General features: G+C 43.6%; 1 protein-coding gene across 3 annotated transcripts in view; it reads left to right on the forward strand.

The window, feature by feature from the left end:
* Positions 1 to 18552, forward strand: part of dis3l2 (DIS3 like 3'-5' exoribonuclease 2) — a 39596-nt gene that overhangs the window by 10278 nt on the left and 10766 nt on the right. For all 3 annotated transcript variants that reach the window (XM_017722945.2, XM_017722944.2, XM_017722946.2), the window contains exons 7-14: positions 2143 to 2308; positions 7645 to 7733; positions 8221 to 8450; positions 10200 to 10373; positions 11912 to 11991; positions 12117 to 12229; positions 16409 to 16516; positions 16979 to 17212. In XM_017722945.2, coding sequence (XP_017578434.1) covers positions 2143 to 2308; positions 7645 to 7733; positions 8221 to 8450; positions 10200 to 10373; positions 11912 to 11991; positions 12117 to 12229; positions 16409 to 16516; positions 16979 to 17212 — 1194 coding nt within the window. The remainder of the gene's footprint in view (positions 1 to 2142; positions 2309 to 7644; positions 7734 to 8220; positions 8451 to 10199; positions 10374 to 11911; positions 11992 to 12116; positions 12230 to 16408; positions 16517 to 16978; positions 17213 to 18552) is intronic.

Consider the following 18552-nt stretch of genomic DNA (forward strand, 5'->3'; position numbering starts at 1 on the left):
TGTTGAGTAGAGTGAGAATAAACACCTCAGTCTTAATCTGTAATCAGATTGTATTCAGTCAGGTTGGAGGAAATCTTTCCATGTAAACAAACAATTTAATTGCTATTTTTATTTTCATTAGTTTTTACATATTTTTGAACCAACCAACTCATTTACTTATAAAGCGGTTATCTCTGCCCATTCGGCCTCCAGCCTTCAAACTGCATTTAGCACCAAACTAATGGTGGGATATAAGCCTCAAAGCTCCAGAGCTAAAACTAAAGACGTGAACATCAGACACCAAACGTGTAAAAGTTTTCTTTTTTCCAGTGAAGCGTTCCTTTAATCGTGCGGTTTGAGTGAGTGTTTCATATTTTGCGCAGTCATCAGTAGCCGTCAGACACGCCTTGCGTGTCGCCTGTTTATTTTAGAAGGTTCCTGCCGTGAGCTCAGGTGTGTAGGCGCGAGTGCTGCGCTGCTGCGGGGCAGGTTGTGTCAGGAGAGGTTTTGTAAATAAGCGTAATTAAAGCAGAAGGAAACGAACCCTTTTCCAGCCCAGCGGCACAAACACTCAGCCATACTGAGATCAGTCATTTAAGGTGAGCTGACACTTACAGGTGAGGTGAGATTCACAAATTAAAAACCTTCCCCCAGATCTGTTTCAGTAACTCTGAGATGTGATTGATATGAAGAAACAGCTCTTTTTGGACAGGGTTGTGGTGGTGATGATGGGTTCATTTGTTCCAAGAGATGAGTCAGATATCCTAAAGATGACATTTAGTGAGACGTCTATCAGCGGGGGTGAGGTGGGAAACCGCTTTAATTCAAGCTCTGGTGTAGGGACGGTTTAGTGACCAGTACCAGCAGTAAGAGGTTAAAAATTAAGGTTAAACAACAACCAAAAAAACGATAATCTTGGCTGATTGTTATATTTGTATGAATGTCTTAGATTTTAATTCTATTCTCGTTACAGTTTCAGTTAAGCTACTTTTCTGAATGATTGGATTGTCAGTTAAATTGAAATAAACAGCAGAAACTCAGGCTGAAGCTCAAAAGGCTCCCTGGTGTGCTGCACTGCATACACCATGAAGTACTGGATTTACACCCAGACAGGGTGTTGTGTTCAGCCTTTATATTTGGCTGTTAGCTGCGTGGTGCGGCATCTAATATTTAGTTCAACAAAAGTCAAACCACCTTGGAAGCCCCAACAGTTAATGCCCAGTATGTCTCAGTGTGTGCTAATGTCCTACTATAGGCTAAAATATCTGAACGTAACAGACTTACTTTGCTCTGCTTTAAGCTTCAGCTGTAGCCGCTTTCCTCCCATCTGTGCCAGGAAGATTCTCCTCAAATCGTTGATTTTACAAGATAGTTTCTTGTAAAATGTCTCTCAGCGTTTGACTGTTTCCCGTTCCACCTTAAACTCTGCCTGAGGCACCAGAATGTAAACACGGCACTATTTAAGGTGGAACGGGAAAATTTGAGAGAGATGCCGACATCTTCGCTTTTTAGTGTTGGACAGTCTCTCGTTGCAGATTTAACGTAACCGACTGCTCCACTTATAAATGCAAACAAGTCCATTCGTCTTCAAATGTTCAAGCAAGGGTTGCCAGCACTTGCCAAGGATTTGGGTCTGGTCTGTGTTGTTGAGAACCAGGGCTTTCATGCAGTGTTGCCCACTGTGGACCTGAGATCCCACCTCGGACGTGTTTTACTGACACAGCGCCCCCAAGCCATGGGTAATTATACTGAAAGCAGCTCACAGCATGCAATGAGTTGCGTTGAGGTTTCATGTAAAGCCAGCATAAGGGGAAAGAATAAAGCGTTCTATTATTGGAAGTAATGCTGTTTTACATTTATTTATTAATTCTTTTGAATATCAAATTTTTCCAGATATCCTGTTTTCTGTTTAATATATACAGAATATCGCAAACGCCCCTATACTCACTCAATTATATGCCCAATACCCACCACCCCCCATTATTTTTGGCCTAAGAAAAGGACTGACCTAAGAATGTGTTGTGAGGGTACATGGTGAGAGATACAGACTGAATGAATAAATAGCAGGACAATTATGTAATGATGACACACAGTATGGTAAATTAGACTATCAGAAACGCTCAGTGGAAGTGATCGTAATGTGTTGTGTTGATATGTTTGTAGGTGGTGAACGGAGAGGAATGTGAACCGACTCCTGCAGGTAAAGGTCCAGCAGGTCAGGAACGGGCTGGAGACCCCAGCAGTCCAGATGTTATAGTGGAGGCCCAGGTTGATGAGGAGCAGGGGGAGCTGATCCGTAAACTGGAGTCTGTCAGTCTGCAAAGCAAAGGTACCAGGAATTTTTGGCTACATTCACATTACCAGGTTAAAGTGGCAAAAATCTGATTTTTTGCCCTAATGTGACTCAGATCTGATGTTTTCAGGGCTGTGTGGAGATGCTAATCTGATCTTTTCAAATCAGACCTGAGCCACTTTCTTATCTGGTCCTAGATCACATACATATCTGGTTCGTGGCCATGTGACCTTAATGTGACACTCGGATTGGAATTCATGTGCTTTTTTCCGCTGTGCCATCATTACTCTGGCAGCAGCACCAAACAGACGTTAAAGCCTGTAAACGGTGGAAAAGCAGCTCATCTCACCTTTTTCTCCTTCATCTGGCTCTAATAATGAAGCTGAGAGCTGATCAGAGTTAATGATCTTCTCAGCGAAGCTCGTTCTGCTTGTTAATTTGTGCTGATGATGCAGTGATTCAGTCACGTGACGTTACTGAGCAGGATGAGCTCATGAGGGACATTTCAGGACACTGGTTCTTCACATTAATGACAGATTTGAGTCACTGACTTAAACCAGTGTGAATCGCCGTGTCTGAGAGATCGGATTTGAGAAAAAAAATCCAATTTAAGTAACGAGGCTTGTAACGTGAACATAGCATTTCATCAGGGGCTTCAGCTCCTTCATAGTGTAATTAATAAATTATTAACAATCAAGGTGTGAAATACAGGAGGTCCTGGGGGGTCTTAATGACACAGTCTGTTGTACTATAAGGAATGGAGAGCGGTTGGAAAATGGTCATTTATAAAATGAATTACATACACTGAGTGTGTTATTAGCACATCTTAATCATATTGGCTTTTAACCGTCAAAGTTGCGTAAAAAGAAGCACAGATCTTTAACGATGGACGAACTGCGCTGTGTCCGATTCTTTCCTATGCCATTGAATCCAGCAGAGGCTTGAGCACAAATGTCAGTGAGTGAAATCAAGTGCCAGCACCTCATTTACATATCTTTTACATGAAGCTTGCTCTAATTCATGCAGATGTTTCTGTGGGGACAATAAAATGGCAGCATTCAGTGGCTCCTGAGCCAATAGTTGTGCTGATGCATGGAGTTTGATATTTTGTGCACTGCTCCCCCTACTGGCCAAATTTTCTGGTGTTAAAATAATGGCTTCTGGAAAGAATTAAACAGGTATTTTTCAAATACTGTAGGATGATGTGATTGTGTAGTGTGATTATTTTCCTAAAACAATTGTAGTGTATGACACTAGCTGGTTTCTGTGTTGTTTATTTTGTGGCCGTAGTCGGTCGAATAAAACAACCACAGTGTAATATGTGGTTGGTTAGTGTAGTGGGTAACACCTCTGCCTTCTACACTGGCGACTGGGGTTCAATGCCCCGCCTGGGTAACCACCCTACACTATACCAATAAGAGTCCTTGGGCAAGACTCCTAACACTACCTTCACCTTCTTGGGTAAAAAAAAAAAAGATCAAATTGTAAGTCGCTCTGGATAAGAGCGTCAGCCAAATACTGTAGATGTAAGAGTTTAACGGCTGTAAAAGTTTAAATAGAACATGCAGTAGTTACAGCATTTTATCATTGCTGTAGGGAAAAAAACTTGTATCTCCAAAATGGTAATTTTACAGGAGAAGGAACAAACCTGCTTTACTTTTAAAGTAAGTCAATGGAACCAGAATTTTTTCCAAGCAATTTTGGGCCATTTCTTCTCGTCCATTTTTCATGAAATTCACACACAATGTTAAGGACTGCAGGAATTTGCAAACTATGTTAAAAACTAAAAAACAATAAAATGTGGAGATACAAGGTTTTGTCCCGACAGCAGGACAAATGATTTATACCAGTGTGGATGTAAAATAAGTACATCTACGTTTATATTAGATTGCTGTGCGCACAAACTACTTGTGTTATTTTCTGTGTTTATTCTTATTATTGGTATTATAGAAGATATTGATGATTGTTTTGGTTAATTAACCACAAATCAAGCATCTTTTCATGTTGTTGAGCTGTTGCACTCAGACGTGCACAGACATGCACACCAGACATGAGTTTGATCAAACTGATGAAGAGTAAAACCTTATGATCAGATTTGACAGTACAGCGTTGGCCGGGGTGCTTTCGTTGGGTTTTTTTTGTTTGTTTGTTTTTTTCGTTTTAAGTTCCATAGCTTTCAAAGCTTATTCTGGTACAGGAGTTGTGGTCATTCGAAAAAGTACGCCCTGGGTTGATGAATAAAGGCAATATAAATTGTTTCATGTCCACATATGTCCAAAAAAGAAACACATGACTGTGTATCACTCACATGGGGAATTCCCATAGTGCTCATTAGTAAAGCACTAATCCAGTGTAGGCTTTGTTTTTTGTGGATTGAAATCACTAACAAGCCCTTCAGTGGACTAATGCTTTAGTAAAACGGCCGCAAGATTTGATCTGATAAAATACACCAGTGTCCTGTAGATAAATTAATTTATTGTTGGTAATCAGTGCAGGTAACAACTTTTACGCCAGTGAAGTCATTCATTCATTCATTAACAGTAGGCTGTAGTTGCTAACTAAGACAGCGGTCAACGATTACACTATGGGCAGTGCGGTTACTTTTGAAGGACATATTATGTCCCTGTACATATTTTTCTCAGTTCTTTGAAATAAAGAGGTTGATGGACACGCTAGTAGTGTGTAGTAGTGTAGTGTAGTAGTTTAGAGTTTCTAAACATGCCATTAAAATTTAAAGTTTAATTTCCTTTCATTAAAGTCTCAAAGGTACCAGTCAGTCCAGTCCATATATGGAACTCCGCTGCCAAAATGTCCCGCATGCAATGGAACTAACATGTGCATAAACGCCAATCAGGCGTAACATCATGACCACCTCCTCGTTTCTACGCTCCCTGTCCACTTTATCAGCTCCACTTACTGTATAGCTGCACTCTGTAGTTCTACAGTTACAGACTGTAGTCCATCTGTTTCTCTGATACTCTGTTACCCTGTTCTTCAGTGGTCAGGACCCCCATGGACCCTCACAGAGCAGGTACTATTTGGGTGGTGGATCATTCTCAGCACTGCAGTAACACTGACGTGGTAGTGGTGGTGTGTTAGTGTGTGTTGCGCTGGTCTGAGTGGATCAGACACAGCAGGCTGCTGGAGTTTTTAAACACCTCAGTGTCGCTGCTGGACTGAGAACAGTCCACCAACCAGGAATATCCAGCCAGCAGCGTCCTGCTGGGCAGCATCCTGCTGGGCAGCGTCCTGTGACCACTGAAGGACCAGAGGATGACCAGCACAAACTGTGCAGCAGCAGATGAACTGTCGTCTCTGACTTTACATCTACAAGGTGGACTGACAAGGTAGGAGTGTCTAATAGAGTGGACAGTGAGTGGACACAGTGTTGAAAAACTCCAGCAGCACTGCTGTGTCTGATCCACTCGCACCAGCACAACACACACTAACACACCACCACCACCACATCAGTGTTACTGCAGTGCTGCGAATGATCCACCACCCAAATAGTACCTGCTCTGTGAGGGTCCATGGGGATCTTAACCACTGAAGAACAGGGTAACAGAGTTTCAGAGCAACAGATGGACTACAGTCTGAGTGCACAGTGTGTGCTCAGGTTAACCAGTCTTTCACTGAGGTGGTCTAACTGGAGGTACAAAGGTCAAACATCACAGCCCCCGTGAGGGTCCAGTACGGCGGTACGCTGTTTGCTGTCATGTTTGGTATACATGCTCTATCACCTCATTAGCATGATGTTCACGGTCTGGAGTGTGCCGGATGTCAGGCGCTCACGTTGTGCTGTGGACCGTGACCCAACGAACGAATATGTGAATACTCGAAAATTCTGGTCCAGACCCAGTTTTCAGTATTCAGCCAACAGCAGTTTAGCCCCGCCCACTCACACTGAAGTTATAAAGAGTGTTTCGGTCTATCTGCTTTCTGAATGTGGGCAACCAATAAGAATCAGCTCAGAGCTCGTTTACTCACATCAGTCTAAAAGGCACAGTAACAAAAACGGCCTGTTTAAGGAGAGGCTGGAAATGGTCAGGTCAGAATGAAATGCATAACCGGTTTAAAAACATAGACCTCAGTGGAAAGAATATGACGGAGGAAAGTTGTGTGATTAAAAGCCCTTGAATAACTTGGTGCATTAATACAGAGTTGTTGTATGTGGTCATTGTTTGTATTGACGTCCAGTCAGTTTTATGAAACACTGTAAATCTCGTTATGAGCTCAGCGCTGACTCATCCGTCCAAAGGTTCCAGAAACGTCCTTGCAATCAATTAAACTGCTCCAACATGCCGAAGGTCAGGGATATCAGTGATGAGGGCCGGTTTCTGACTGCAGTCTGGCGTGGGTTTCGGTGTTTACGCTGGGATTGCTCGGTTGATGGCAGTGCGCTGAGCCCCTCGCTGATGACTAAACAGCCGGAGCTTGAGGGAGGATGTAGAAATGTCTCTCTTTCTGTTATTTGCTGCGGGACCCAGAAATATTTGTTCATACCTGCCTTCCAAAAATATCCACAGATTAAATCATTAAACACCGTAAAACACAACAGTGAGAAGATTCCACAGAGTCTGCCTCAATCAGGCATGTGGAAACTGAAGGGAGCGCTGAAAGACCTGATTGTGTTGATTGAATGAATGAGCCATTCTTTTGGTACGCCTTAATGAATCGTTGTAGCAGCCTTGAATGACCCCTTTCTTCGCTCTGCTAAAAAGCACAGAAAGTGTCAATTTCTTGTGTCTTGATTGTTCTACAAAAGGGGTGCTTGGCCCTGGTCCTGGAGATCTACCACCCTGGAGAGTTTCGTTGCAACACAAATACGTCTATTATTCACAGGCCTATGAAAGGCCTTCATGATCTGGATCAGGTGTTTTAGATTAGGGTTGGAGTTAAACTCTGCAGGACCAGGACTGGGAACCCCATTTCTGACCATCAGCATTTACATGGCTAAGAGGTAGGATTAGCCCAAAATGTCTGTCATACTTCTGCTGTGGTGAAATGTCTCCTGTGGTCCAGTTTGACTCAGCAATTGTGTTGAAAAGTCTACTGTGGTCCAGTCAATCTCCAGTACCGTGGTAAAAAGTAAAAATCACAAACAAATAAAAATCAATCTGATGTAAGGTGGCTGCAAAAATGGGCATAACACGTTATTTTAGACTGTGAACTTCTGCTGTTTTAGTTTAATAAGTGTGGCTAATGGGACCTGATGGTCAAATCAATCAGCAAAGCACTATTTAACCTAAAGTACCATAGAGAACCCAGTCCAACTCGCTCTCCGAGATGCTGTGTGAATCCTGCACCTACTTGGTCACTCTCCTCATTTCACATTCAGCATTTGTCTCTCTCTGTCCCCCGATTTGTTTCAGCTCCTGCCACTCCAAAAAATGGAAAACACTCCAGTGTATGCAGTACGCCTGGCTCTACAGCAGAAAAGACTGTTCAGAGGACAGGAAAGGTAAATTATTTGTTTGAAAAGGCTTGCTGTGTTTATTTTACTTCAAGGTAGTCCAGCTCCTTAAATTCAGTGTTGAAGTCAGTCATGTATATGAAGCTAAAGGGCTTAAACCAAGAACGTTCTCGTCTTGTTTAATTTGTCCATTATGAAAGGTGTTAGGGCTCAGTGTCTGTGTTTGTGTAGAGCAGATACATTACGTGCCAACATAATTCATTAATAAGACTAAATGTTTTGTTCTGATTCAGTGGATCAGGATTAGTCACTGGTTTGTAGTTTGGATTTATCTTGACCTATGCTTGAACAGGTCCTACCATGGAAAATGATGTAACATTGCTGTATCTTAATGAATGTAAACAAAAGTGGACAGAATTATTTTGATGTATCGGAATAAGGCTAAGTGAATTCTAGTTGTTTGACTCATTTTGCAGTGTATAATACTCCATGACTTGCTCCCACGTCATTGAGAGCCTTACATGTTTCATTTCAGGTGGTTTATATTGTTGAGGAAAAGCACTCAAGAGCAGCTTCAGGATTTATAAAATTCCTCCCAGACAAGCATTTTGCCATGTTCTCTCCTGCTGATCATCGAGTTCCCAGAGTGAATGTTCCGCTGACCGATTGCCCCCCAGACTTTCCCTCTCGGCCTGGGGATTACGCTAACACGCTCTTCATCTGCAGGATAACGCACTGGCCTTACGACAACACCTTCGCAGAAGGGTACGTACCTGAATTGGAGCTGGAATCCATTAACAGCAGAGATGACATAATTGCTCTATGGGATATTGAAACTTTTAACACGTACACACTTGTAGAAGTGTTGGGGCAGTTGTGGGCTCCTCAATCCTCAGAGCCGACAGCACATGATTGAGGTGTCCTTGAGCAAGACACCTAATACCTCAACTGCTCGCCGGGCGCTGAGGATTGGGCTGCCCACTGCTCTGGGCAAGTGTGCTCACTGCCCCCTAGTGTGTGTGTGTTCACTCGTGTGTATCTGGTGTTTCACTTCATGGATGGGTTAAATGCAAAGGTGAAATTTCCCCATTGTGGGACTAATAAGGGTCACTTAAACTGAACCTACGAAAAGCTCCATTAGTTTGCATTGAAGTCCATGTAGTAAATGAATAGACCTTAGAATGTAATAAGCCTGGAATGTTAAGGGGTCAAGTATCAGCCCATACGGATATTGAGGTTTCACTTAATTTTACGGTACGGTACATACTTGATACTTAATAAGTAAATGTGTGGTACTTAATAGTTATTTTAGATATATAGAACTTTATTGATCCCCGGAAGGAAATTGCGTTTTTTTTCTGGTACATACTTTACATATACATAGTACAGGGATTCACTCTAAAGAAGCCCTGAATATTCTGTTCTAACTCCCATTAGGATGAAGCAATCTGAACCAAAAAAAAAGAAGCTACATGCACTGTATTTCCAAAAGTATTGGCTTGTCTACCTTCACACATATGAACTTGAGTGAGATCACATTCTTAATCCTTAGGGTTTAATATGATGTCGGCCCACCCTTTGCAGCTATAACAGCTTCAACTCTTCTAGGAAGGCTTTCCACAAGGGTTAGGAGTGTTTATGGGAATTTCTGACCGTTCTTCCAGAAGCACATTTGTGAGGTCAGACACTGATGTTGGAACGAGAAGGCCTGGCTCTCAGTCTCCGCTCTAATTCATCCCAAAGGTGTTCTATGGGGTTGAGGTCAGGACTCTGTGCAGGCCAGTCAAGTTCTTCCACACCAAACTGGCTCATCCGTGTCTTTATGGACCTGCTTTGTGCACTGGTGCGCAGTCATGTTGGAATAGGAAGGGGCCGTCCCCAAACTGTTCCCACAAAGTTGGGAGCGTGAAATTGTCCAAAATCTCTTGGTGCTGAAGCTTTAAGAGTTCCTTTCACTGGGAGTAAGGGGCCAAGCCCAACTCCTGAAAAACAACCCCACACCATAATCCCCCCTCCACCAAACTTTACACTTGGCACAATGCAGTCAGACCAGTACCGTCTCCTGGTAACCGCCAAACCCAGGCTAGTCCATTGTGCCTTCCTTATCACTCCGACACAGGGGCATTCTGGCTTGCTTGAAGGTCCATATACAGAGTAGCTCATTGCACATTTGTTTTGTTTAGATTGCTTCATCCTAGAGAGAGTTATTGCAGAATATTCAGGGCCTCTTTTGAGTGAATTTCCCTGTACATGCCAGGTATGTACAGCAGCAGTTGTGCAGCATTTAATATCACAAAACAATCATGTGCTTACAAGTAATATGATGTGCGTACTTTGCATAATAAAATGCCGTCTCTGATGGCTTCACCTGAAATTTGTAAAATATTGCTTTTGTTCTGCTTGTTTTGTCTTTTATAAAAGTATAAAGTACGATAGTTGTTTTAAACTAGCATTATTGTTCGAGACCCTTTTCTGATAAACTGAAACCCACCAAACCTCCCTCTCTGAATGCAGGCGACTGGCTAAATCGTTAGGCCAAGCAGGTGAAATTGAGCCAGAGACGGAGGGAATCCTGATTGAGTATGATGTAGATTTCTCAGAGTTTTCAGAAGAAGCTTTGGCATGCCTCCCTCAAAACCTTCCATGGACTATCCCAGCTGAGGAGCTCGCCAAAAGAAGAGACCTGAGGTGAGTTCAGGCTCTAAAATGATATAGCTGTGTCTTTATGTAGGAGTTCCTCAGGGTTCTGTGTTAGGACCGTTATCGTTTCCTCTAAACTGATTTTTGTTACTCACCTTTTGGTGTTTTGTAGGGTTTTTGAGGTTCTGACCTCTTATTGGTATGTAGCACAGCATAAAGGGTGACTTTATACTTATGTGAACTTGCAGAGCTTGCAGATGGTTGCAAAGGTATCTGCTGATGTGCTTGCATGTATTGTGAATGTGAGCACTTGGTGGCAGGGACCAAACCAGTATGAACAGGAATAAAAGAGGGAAGTCATACATTTTCCCCTCTTTGGCCCAATCACATTTCATGCCTTGCCCTTTTCACTCAGCCCTCACCCCTCCGTTTTAGGTGTTCACTCCAAGGGGTAGGGTGTCCCAGTTGTTCTTGGAATAGAGGGGTGGGGCGAAATGTTTAGGCTACACGGCCCTACAATTGGAGGTTTTTCAGAGGCACGAACACTGTTATGAGGAGAAAAGAAAAACGTCTAGATGGCTGAGCAAGAGACCAAAGAACACGTTAAAATTTTCTTGGCTAGAAATTACGATAACCATCGTATCATCTTAGTTTAATGTCATTCCAGTGTATTATAGTCCATTTGTTCATAACAAGCATAAAAATCACTAATAGTTTGCTGATGTCTTGGTAACTGGTTAGCTTTCTTGTTTCATGTTGCACTCCTTTAATGGTGCAGCAGCTACATTCTGGTGCCTCAGGCCTTTGACCTGCTTCACAATTTAAGGTGGAACGGGAAAATTTTAACAAGAAGTTGGCGAATATCTGACTTAAGCTTCATATCGCTTAAGAATTAGGGGGGACGCCCCTCTTTGAAGGCGTATGATCCTTAAATGTAACTAAAGCCCAGCAGTGAGGAGCTGAACTTTCCCCTCCTCTGCTGTCACTGAAGACGGGCAGGGTCACCCACAGAGCAGCGCTAGTAGCTGTTAATGAAGAGATGCTCTTTTTATTTGAGGGAAGATCTCAACCACTACCCTGTAACTCAGTTCAAGGGGCAACACTTGAAAACAAGGGGTAGGGGTAAAAAGAAGAAATAGGACTGGGCCTCTCTCTCTCCGGGAGTGAGCAGTCACTTGTTGAAAAACTGTTTTTGTAATATTTTGACAATGAGTAGTGATACAAGTGTAATTATTTCTAACATCGCTCCTCTTCTGCCAATCTTCGAACTGCTCCGTTATTTTTGCACTATTTCTGGTATCTATTTCAAATTTCTAGTCATAGTCAGTGCGAGTTGTGCTTACCCATGAACCCCTTGTTAGCAGCGCGATGCAGATGCATGTATGTGCCTCTTCACAGAAGTATAAACAAGCCTTAAACTTGATGCACTTCAAGTCCAATAAAGTTAACATCTAAGGCATATACATGTACATGCTCATAAATGCTGGTAGAAGTGCTATACTACATAATACAAACATAGTAAGAGAACTTCAATAGAGGGTAATACGGTTACATAACACGTTTGCTTTTTTTTATCCACGTCATAGAAAGGAGTGTATATTCACGATTGACCCAGCGACTGCCAGAGATTTGGATGATGCTCTGTCCTGCAAGCAGCTTCCAGACGGTTAGTGTGCAGCTTTTTTCACCTTTCACTAAAACTGTGTTTATAAGGTTATTCACTGTTGCTGAACGTTTTTAAGTCGTGTCTGTTTGGTAATGCGCTGTATCCTTTTTTCTTCTTTCATTTAGGAAATTTTGAAGTTGGCGTTCATATTGCCGATGTGAGCTATTTTTTGGAGGACGGCACTGCTTTGGATTTTGTTGCCAGCACAAGAGCTACAAGCGTGTACCTGGTTCAGAAGGTATTCAGATCTATAGATTTTTTTTTTTGTGATTTATTGTGTTTTCCCTTGCAGAGTGTTTTACAAATCACTGAATACTTAACTGATTCAGTTCAGTTAAGACTCGACTCGGGCTCTCTCGCCCCAGAGGCCCAGGACTCGACTCGGGCTCTCTCGCCCCAGAGGCCCAGGACTCGACTCGGGCTCTCTCGCCCCAGAGGCCCAGGACTCGACTCGGGCTCTCTCGCCCCAGAGGCCCAAGACTCGACTCGGGCTCTCTCGCCCCAGAGGCCCAAGACTCGACTCGGGCTCTCTTGCCCCAGAGGCCCAGGACTCGACTCGGGCTCTCTCGCCCCAGAGGCCCAGGACTCGACTCGGGCTCTCTCGCCCCAGAGGCCCAAGACTCGACTCGGGCTCTCTCGCCCCAGAGGCCCAAGACTCGACTCGGGCTCTCTCGCCCCAGAGGCCCAGGACTCGACTCGGGCTCTCTCGCCCCAGAGGCCCAGGACTCGACTCGGGCTCTCTCGCCCCAGAGGCCCAAGACTCGACTCGGGCTCTCTCGCCCCAGAGGCCCAAGACTCGACTCGGGCTCTCTCGCCCCAGAGGCCCAGGACTCGACTCGGGCTCTCTCGCCCCAGAGGCCCAGGACTCGACTCGGGCTCTCTCGCCCCAGAGGCCCAGGACTCGACTCGGGCTCTCTCGCCCCAGAGGCCCAGGACTCGACTCGGGCTCTCTCGCCCCAGAGGCCCAGGACTCGACTCGGGCTCTCTCGCCCCAGAGGCCCAAGACTCGACTCGGGCTCTCTCGCCCCAGAGGCCCAAGACTCGACTCGGGCTCTCTTGCCCCAGTGGGCCCGAGACTTGACTTGGGCTCTCTCGCCCCAGAGGCCCGAGACTTGACTCGTCTCATAGACTTGAGACTCTACTAACACCTCAGAGTCTCTGACTCATGCCCTAGAGATCAGAGACTCAAGAGTCAACTCGCCCCTCAAAGGCTCTATACTTGACTCTGACCCGCACCTCAGACACTCAAAACTTAACCCTGACTCAAACTTCAGAGACTCAACTCCGACTCGGGTTCAAATACTAGAGTCAGCAAAACTTTGCAGCAACACTCTTTAGGTTCCAGTCTACAGTCTGTGTACAGAAGACGCACTCTTCCAAACTAATAGTGAATTTTGGGAACAAAGTACAGTTACTCAGAGATTTTCCTCGGCTCTGTTGAAGCACTCGGTGCCTCCATTATGATCTCTGTACAGGAGTACAGGCGGAGACTGAGCTTTCAGATGTTCCTAATGAATGAAACCTCTGGTTTTGCTTCAGGCCTGAATGTTTTCCTCCTGACAGGGTGGCACTTTGTTGGAAAAACTTCCATTAGTGAATTGAGCTGAAAGATGATCATTGATCTGAAACTTGTTATTGGCAAGAAGATAATGATGATGGAACCCACAGCAAAGCTTGTTTAGATGGAGAAGCATCAGCGCTGTTCCAAGTCATTTCTCAAAATAAATGCTGCCTCACTTAAGTTTTTTTTTTTTTTGCTGCACCACGTAATACATTGTTCTCTTGTCTTTCTTTAATTATTTTAATATTTGTAGCGGAGGTTTTTGTCTTGGCTTGTTCTTGGCCCCCGTCTGGATCCGACGTCTCCAGCGTGGGGCACATAAACACATTCCGGGCCTGTTTTGCAACCTCATTCTATTCCTGCTGTCTCATCTGTGTGCGCTTCATAAATCTCCCCACCGCTTGCTCTATACATAGCAACTACATGTTGATTCATAAAACATCATGAGCTCACTTTTATATACAAAATAAGATTACTTGGTTCATTGACCAACACTGCAATAATTCTTCGCTTGATTTTCGGTTTTGAAGTCTAGTAATAGTTCTTTTATGGGGAGGAAGCAATAACTAAACTACAAATCACTGAAACAATACAATTTTTCTCACAGTGTCTGTAGCAATCCAAACAAATCAGCCTTTTCTTTTTTTATATTAACATTTTTCCTTAATGACATTTACTTTAAACGGGAAGCTCCACCAAACGCCCGCGGTCAAACATCCTATACGAGTTTCCATTCAGGCTTAATAAGCTGTTGCACAATCCAAGGGCACTTGCAAAAAATCAAGGGTTTACTAATCTGCTATTTGTGAACTAATAACTATGTTATTACTTTTAATCATATTTCTGTATTTTACTCTTCCTAATTGAACTAAATTGCTAGCAGTAAACACAATTACAGTAGAGAGTGCCTGATTTCCTCCTTACCTGTTTTTGAAATGGTTCATTTTCTTTCTGAAATGCCTGATTTTATTTATTTATTTTCCCTCTGCTGCTTTTTGAAGTGCCTGATTTTGTCCCCGTGAACCTGTTTTTAAGGTTCTGATTTTGTCCCTGCCTATTTCATAAAATGTCTGATTATCAGATTTTTTTTAAAATGCCAGTCTAAATTTTGTTCCCATACCTTTAATGAAAACTCCTATTTGTCCCTGTATCTTTTTCAAATGTCTGATTTTGCTTGTCCTTTAATGAATTGTCCTGTTATGTCCCCGCCCCTCAAATGAATTGTCCTGTTATGTCTCCGCCCCTCAAATGAATTGTCCTGTTACGTCTCCGCCCCTCAAATGAATTGTCCTGTTACGTCTCCGCCCCTCACATGAATTGTCCTGTTACGTCTCCGCCCCTCACATGAATTGTCCTGTTACGTCTCCGCCCCTCACATGAATTGTCCTGTTACGTCCCCGCCCCTCACATGAATTGTCCTGTTACGTCCCCGCCCCTCAAATGAATTGTCCTGTTACGTCCCCGCCCCTCAAATGAATTGTCCTGTTACGTCCCCGCCCCTCAAATGAATTGTCCTGTTACGTCCCCGCCTCTTTAATGAAATGTCCTGTTACGTCCCCGCCTCTTTAATGAAATGTCCTGTTACGTCCCCGCCTCTCTAATGAAATGTCCTGTTACGTCCCCGCCTCTTTAATGAAATGTCCTGTTACGTCCCCGCCTCTTTAATGAAATGTCCTGTTACGTCCCCGCCTCTTTAATGAAATGTCCTGTTACGTCCCCGCCTCTTTAATGAAATGTCCTGTTACGTCCCCGCCTCTTTAATGAAATGTCCTGTTACGTCCCCGCCCCTCAAATGAAATGTCCTGTTACGTCCCCGCCCCTCAAATGAAATGTCCTGTTACGTCCCCGCCCCTCAAATGAAATGTCCTGTTACGTCCCCGCCCCTCAAATGAAATGTCCTGTTACGTCCCCGCCCCTCAAATGAAATGTCCTGTTACGTCCCCGCCCCTCAAATGAAATGTCCTGTTACGTCCCCGCCCCTCAAATGAAATGTCCTGTTACGTCCCCGCCCCTCAAATGAAATGTCCTGTTACGTCCCCGCCCCTCAAATGAAATGTCCTGTTACGTCCCCGCCCCTCAAAAGAAATGTCCTGTTACGTCCCCGCCCCTCAAAAGAAATGTCCTGTTACGTCCCCGCCCCTCAAAAGAAATGTCCTGTTACGTCCCCGCCCCTCAAAAATGAAATGTCTCATTTTTGTCCCCATCTCTTTTCCGTTGGGAATCTTTTATGTAAGAGATTGTGTCTGAAACCCACCCAAACACGGTCTAACAACCTGTGTGTTTAGCCCACCTGCTCTCTGTTATCTAGCTAAAGCTGTTTTTAGTCTCATGCTGTTATGATAACATTCCATACACACAATAAAGCAAGAACTATTAAAGCGACAGGCCTGAAGACTCTTCCTCATTTTTTGTTCTTTTGAGAAAATAACATTGCCATTAAAGGAAAACCACAGAGTTTTTGAAAATTTGGACTCTGTCAACATTTGGAAAGCTGGTCACCTAGAAAGTTTTGTTATTTAAAGCACACATCTGTGTATCAGTGCTGTCAGAAGAAAAGCTCTGGAAAAACAGTAACTTTACAGCAGAAGTACAAAACCTACCTCACTTTCAATAGAAGTTAATGTAAAAAGATTGGCTTTCAAGCAATTTTGGACCATTTCTGTTGGTCCGTTCATTATGAAGAGTGTGTTGGGCAAAAACTGGAAACTGGCTGTTTTTCTTCATCGCCGTGCTTTGTATGTTTTTTTTATTTCTTGCCTTTACTTTGAAGGTTGAGGTCATGCCACAACTTGCTTTTGACTGAAAATGTCAGGGTTAAGTGTGTTCTCTCTGTGTTTGTGGCTGCGTGTGCTGCAGGTAATCCCGATGCTGCCGCGTCTCCTGTGTGAGGAACTGTGCAGTTTGAATCCTCAGACTGATCGGCTAACGTTCTCCGTCATTTGGAAACTTTCTCCAAAGGGGAAGGTACTTCAGACGCACCCATATCATACAGACATCTTCATCTGCCTTTATATGCAGTTTATTTGATTTGTCATGTGACGCCGTCTTGCTTGTCACTGAGGAAATTATTGCTTAAACACAGGGTTGCTGTTTACCTGGGGAAGCAGTTAGTCCTCAATTATCAATGTATAATTTGCGTAATGCTAACTTGCAACTTTTTGTTTTCATAAATTGTGAGCATTTTTGAACATTTATTCATACAGCTGGAGAATATGGTAGGCATGAATGCACCAGTAGTACAAACACCAATGTTTGGTTGATATGCGGAACCTGTTTGGTTGTTTTAAAGGCTCTAAAATGTTTCCTCGATTCATTATAATTCATTTTATGGCTCCAAACATAATGATGATTTTTCCCGCATTGGTATTGGTGTATTTTTAATAGAAATAAAAGTTGTGTTCATGGTGTATATGTATGTTTCCTCAGATCCTGAGTGAATGGTTTGGCCGTTCGGTGATCCGCTCATGTGTGAAGCTCAGTTATGATCATGCTCAGAGCATGATCGAAGCCCCTGATAAAGAATTTAGTGCAGAGGAACTTCCAGCCTGCTCCCCTGAACACCCGCTTCAGCGCGTCCACCAGGCCGTCCTGCACCTGCACAGTATCGCCAAACACTTGCGTGCCCAGCGCTTTGAGGGCGGAGCCCTCCGACTCGACCAGGTAACCAGAAGAGTTTTAATCCTGTCTGGCATTTCGGTCTGTATTCACATATATTGTGTGAACATTTTGCCTGTATCTGACCCAAACTTCAGATTCTGAAAATACCCCAAATTCTGTCTGAACTCGACTGTAGTTCACAAAATTCTGTCTGAACTCGACTGTAGTTCACAAAATTCTGTCTGAACTCGACTGTAGTTCACAAAATTCTGCCTGAACCGACTGTAGCCCACAAAATTCTGTCTGAACTCGACTGTAATTCACAAAATTCTGTCTGAACTCGACTGTAGTTCACAAAATTCTGTCTGAACCCGACTGTAGCCACAAAATTCTGACTGAACTCGACTGTAGCCCACAAAATTCTGTCTGAACTCGACTGTAGCCCACAAAATTCTGTCTGAACTCGACTGTAATTCACAAAATTCTGTCTGAACTCGACTGTAGTTCACAAAATTCTGTCTGAACTCGACTGTAGCCACAAAATTCTGACTGAACTCGACTGTAGCCCCACAAAATTCTGTCTGAACCGACTGTAGCCCACAAAATTCTGTCTGAACTCGACTGTAGCCCCACAAAATTCTGTCTGAACCGACTGTAGCCCAGAAAATTCTGTCTGAACTCGACTGTAGCCCCACAAAATTCTGTCTGAACTCGACTGTAGCCCCACAAAATTCTGTCTGAACTCGACTGTAGCCCCACAAAATTCTGTCTGAACTCGACTGTAGCCCACAAAATTCTGTCTGAACTCGACTGTAGTTCACAAAATACTGTCTGAACTCGACTGTAGCCCACAAAATTCTGTCTGAACTCGACTGTAGTTCACAAAATTCTGTCTGAACTCGACTGTAGCCCACAAAACTCTGTCTGAACTCGACTGTAGCCCCACAAAATTCTGTCTGAACTCGACTGTAGCCCAGAAAATTCTGACTGAACTCGACTGTAGCCCACAAAACTCTGTCTGAACTCGACTGTAGCCACAAAATTCTGACTGAACTCGACTGTAGCCCACAAAATTCTGTCTGAACTCGACTGTAGTTCACAAAATTCTGTCTGAACTCGACTGTAGCCCCACAAAATTCTGTCTGAACTCGACTGTAGCCCACAAAATTCTGTCTGAACTCGACTGTAGCCCCACAAAATTCTGTCTGAACTCGACTGTAGCCCCACAAAATTCTGTCTGAACTCGACTGTAGCCCACAAAATTCTGTCTGAACTCGACTGTAGCCCACAAAATTCTCTCTGAACTCGACTGTAGCCCCACAAAATTCTATTCTCAGAGCTCTAAATACAATAAAAAGATATTCATTGGAGATCGAACTTCTGTTTTGGTTTATTTTAATATT

The sequence above is a fragment of the Pygocentrus nattereri genome, chromosome 2, assembly GCF_015220715.1.
Source record: "Pygocentrus nattereri isolate fPygNat1 chromosome 2, fPygNat1.pri, whole genome shotgun sequence".
In the NCBI taxonomy this organism is placed as follows: domain Eukaryota; kingdom Metazoa; phylum Chordata; class Actinopteri; order Characiformes; family Serrasalmidae; genus Pygocentrus; species Pygocentrus nattereri.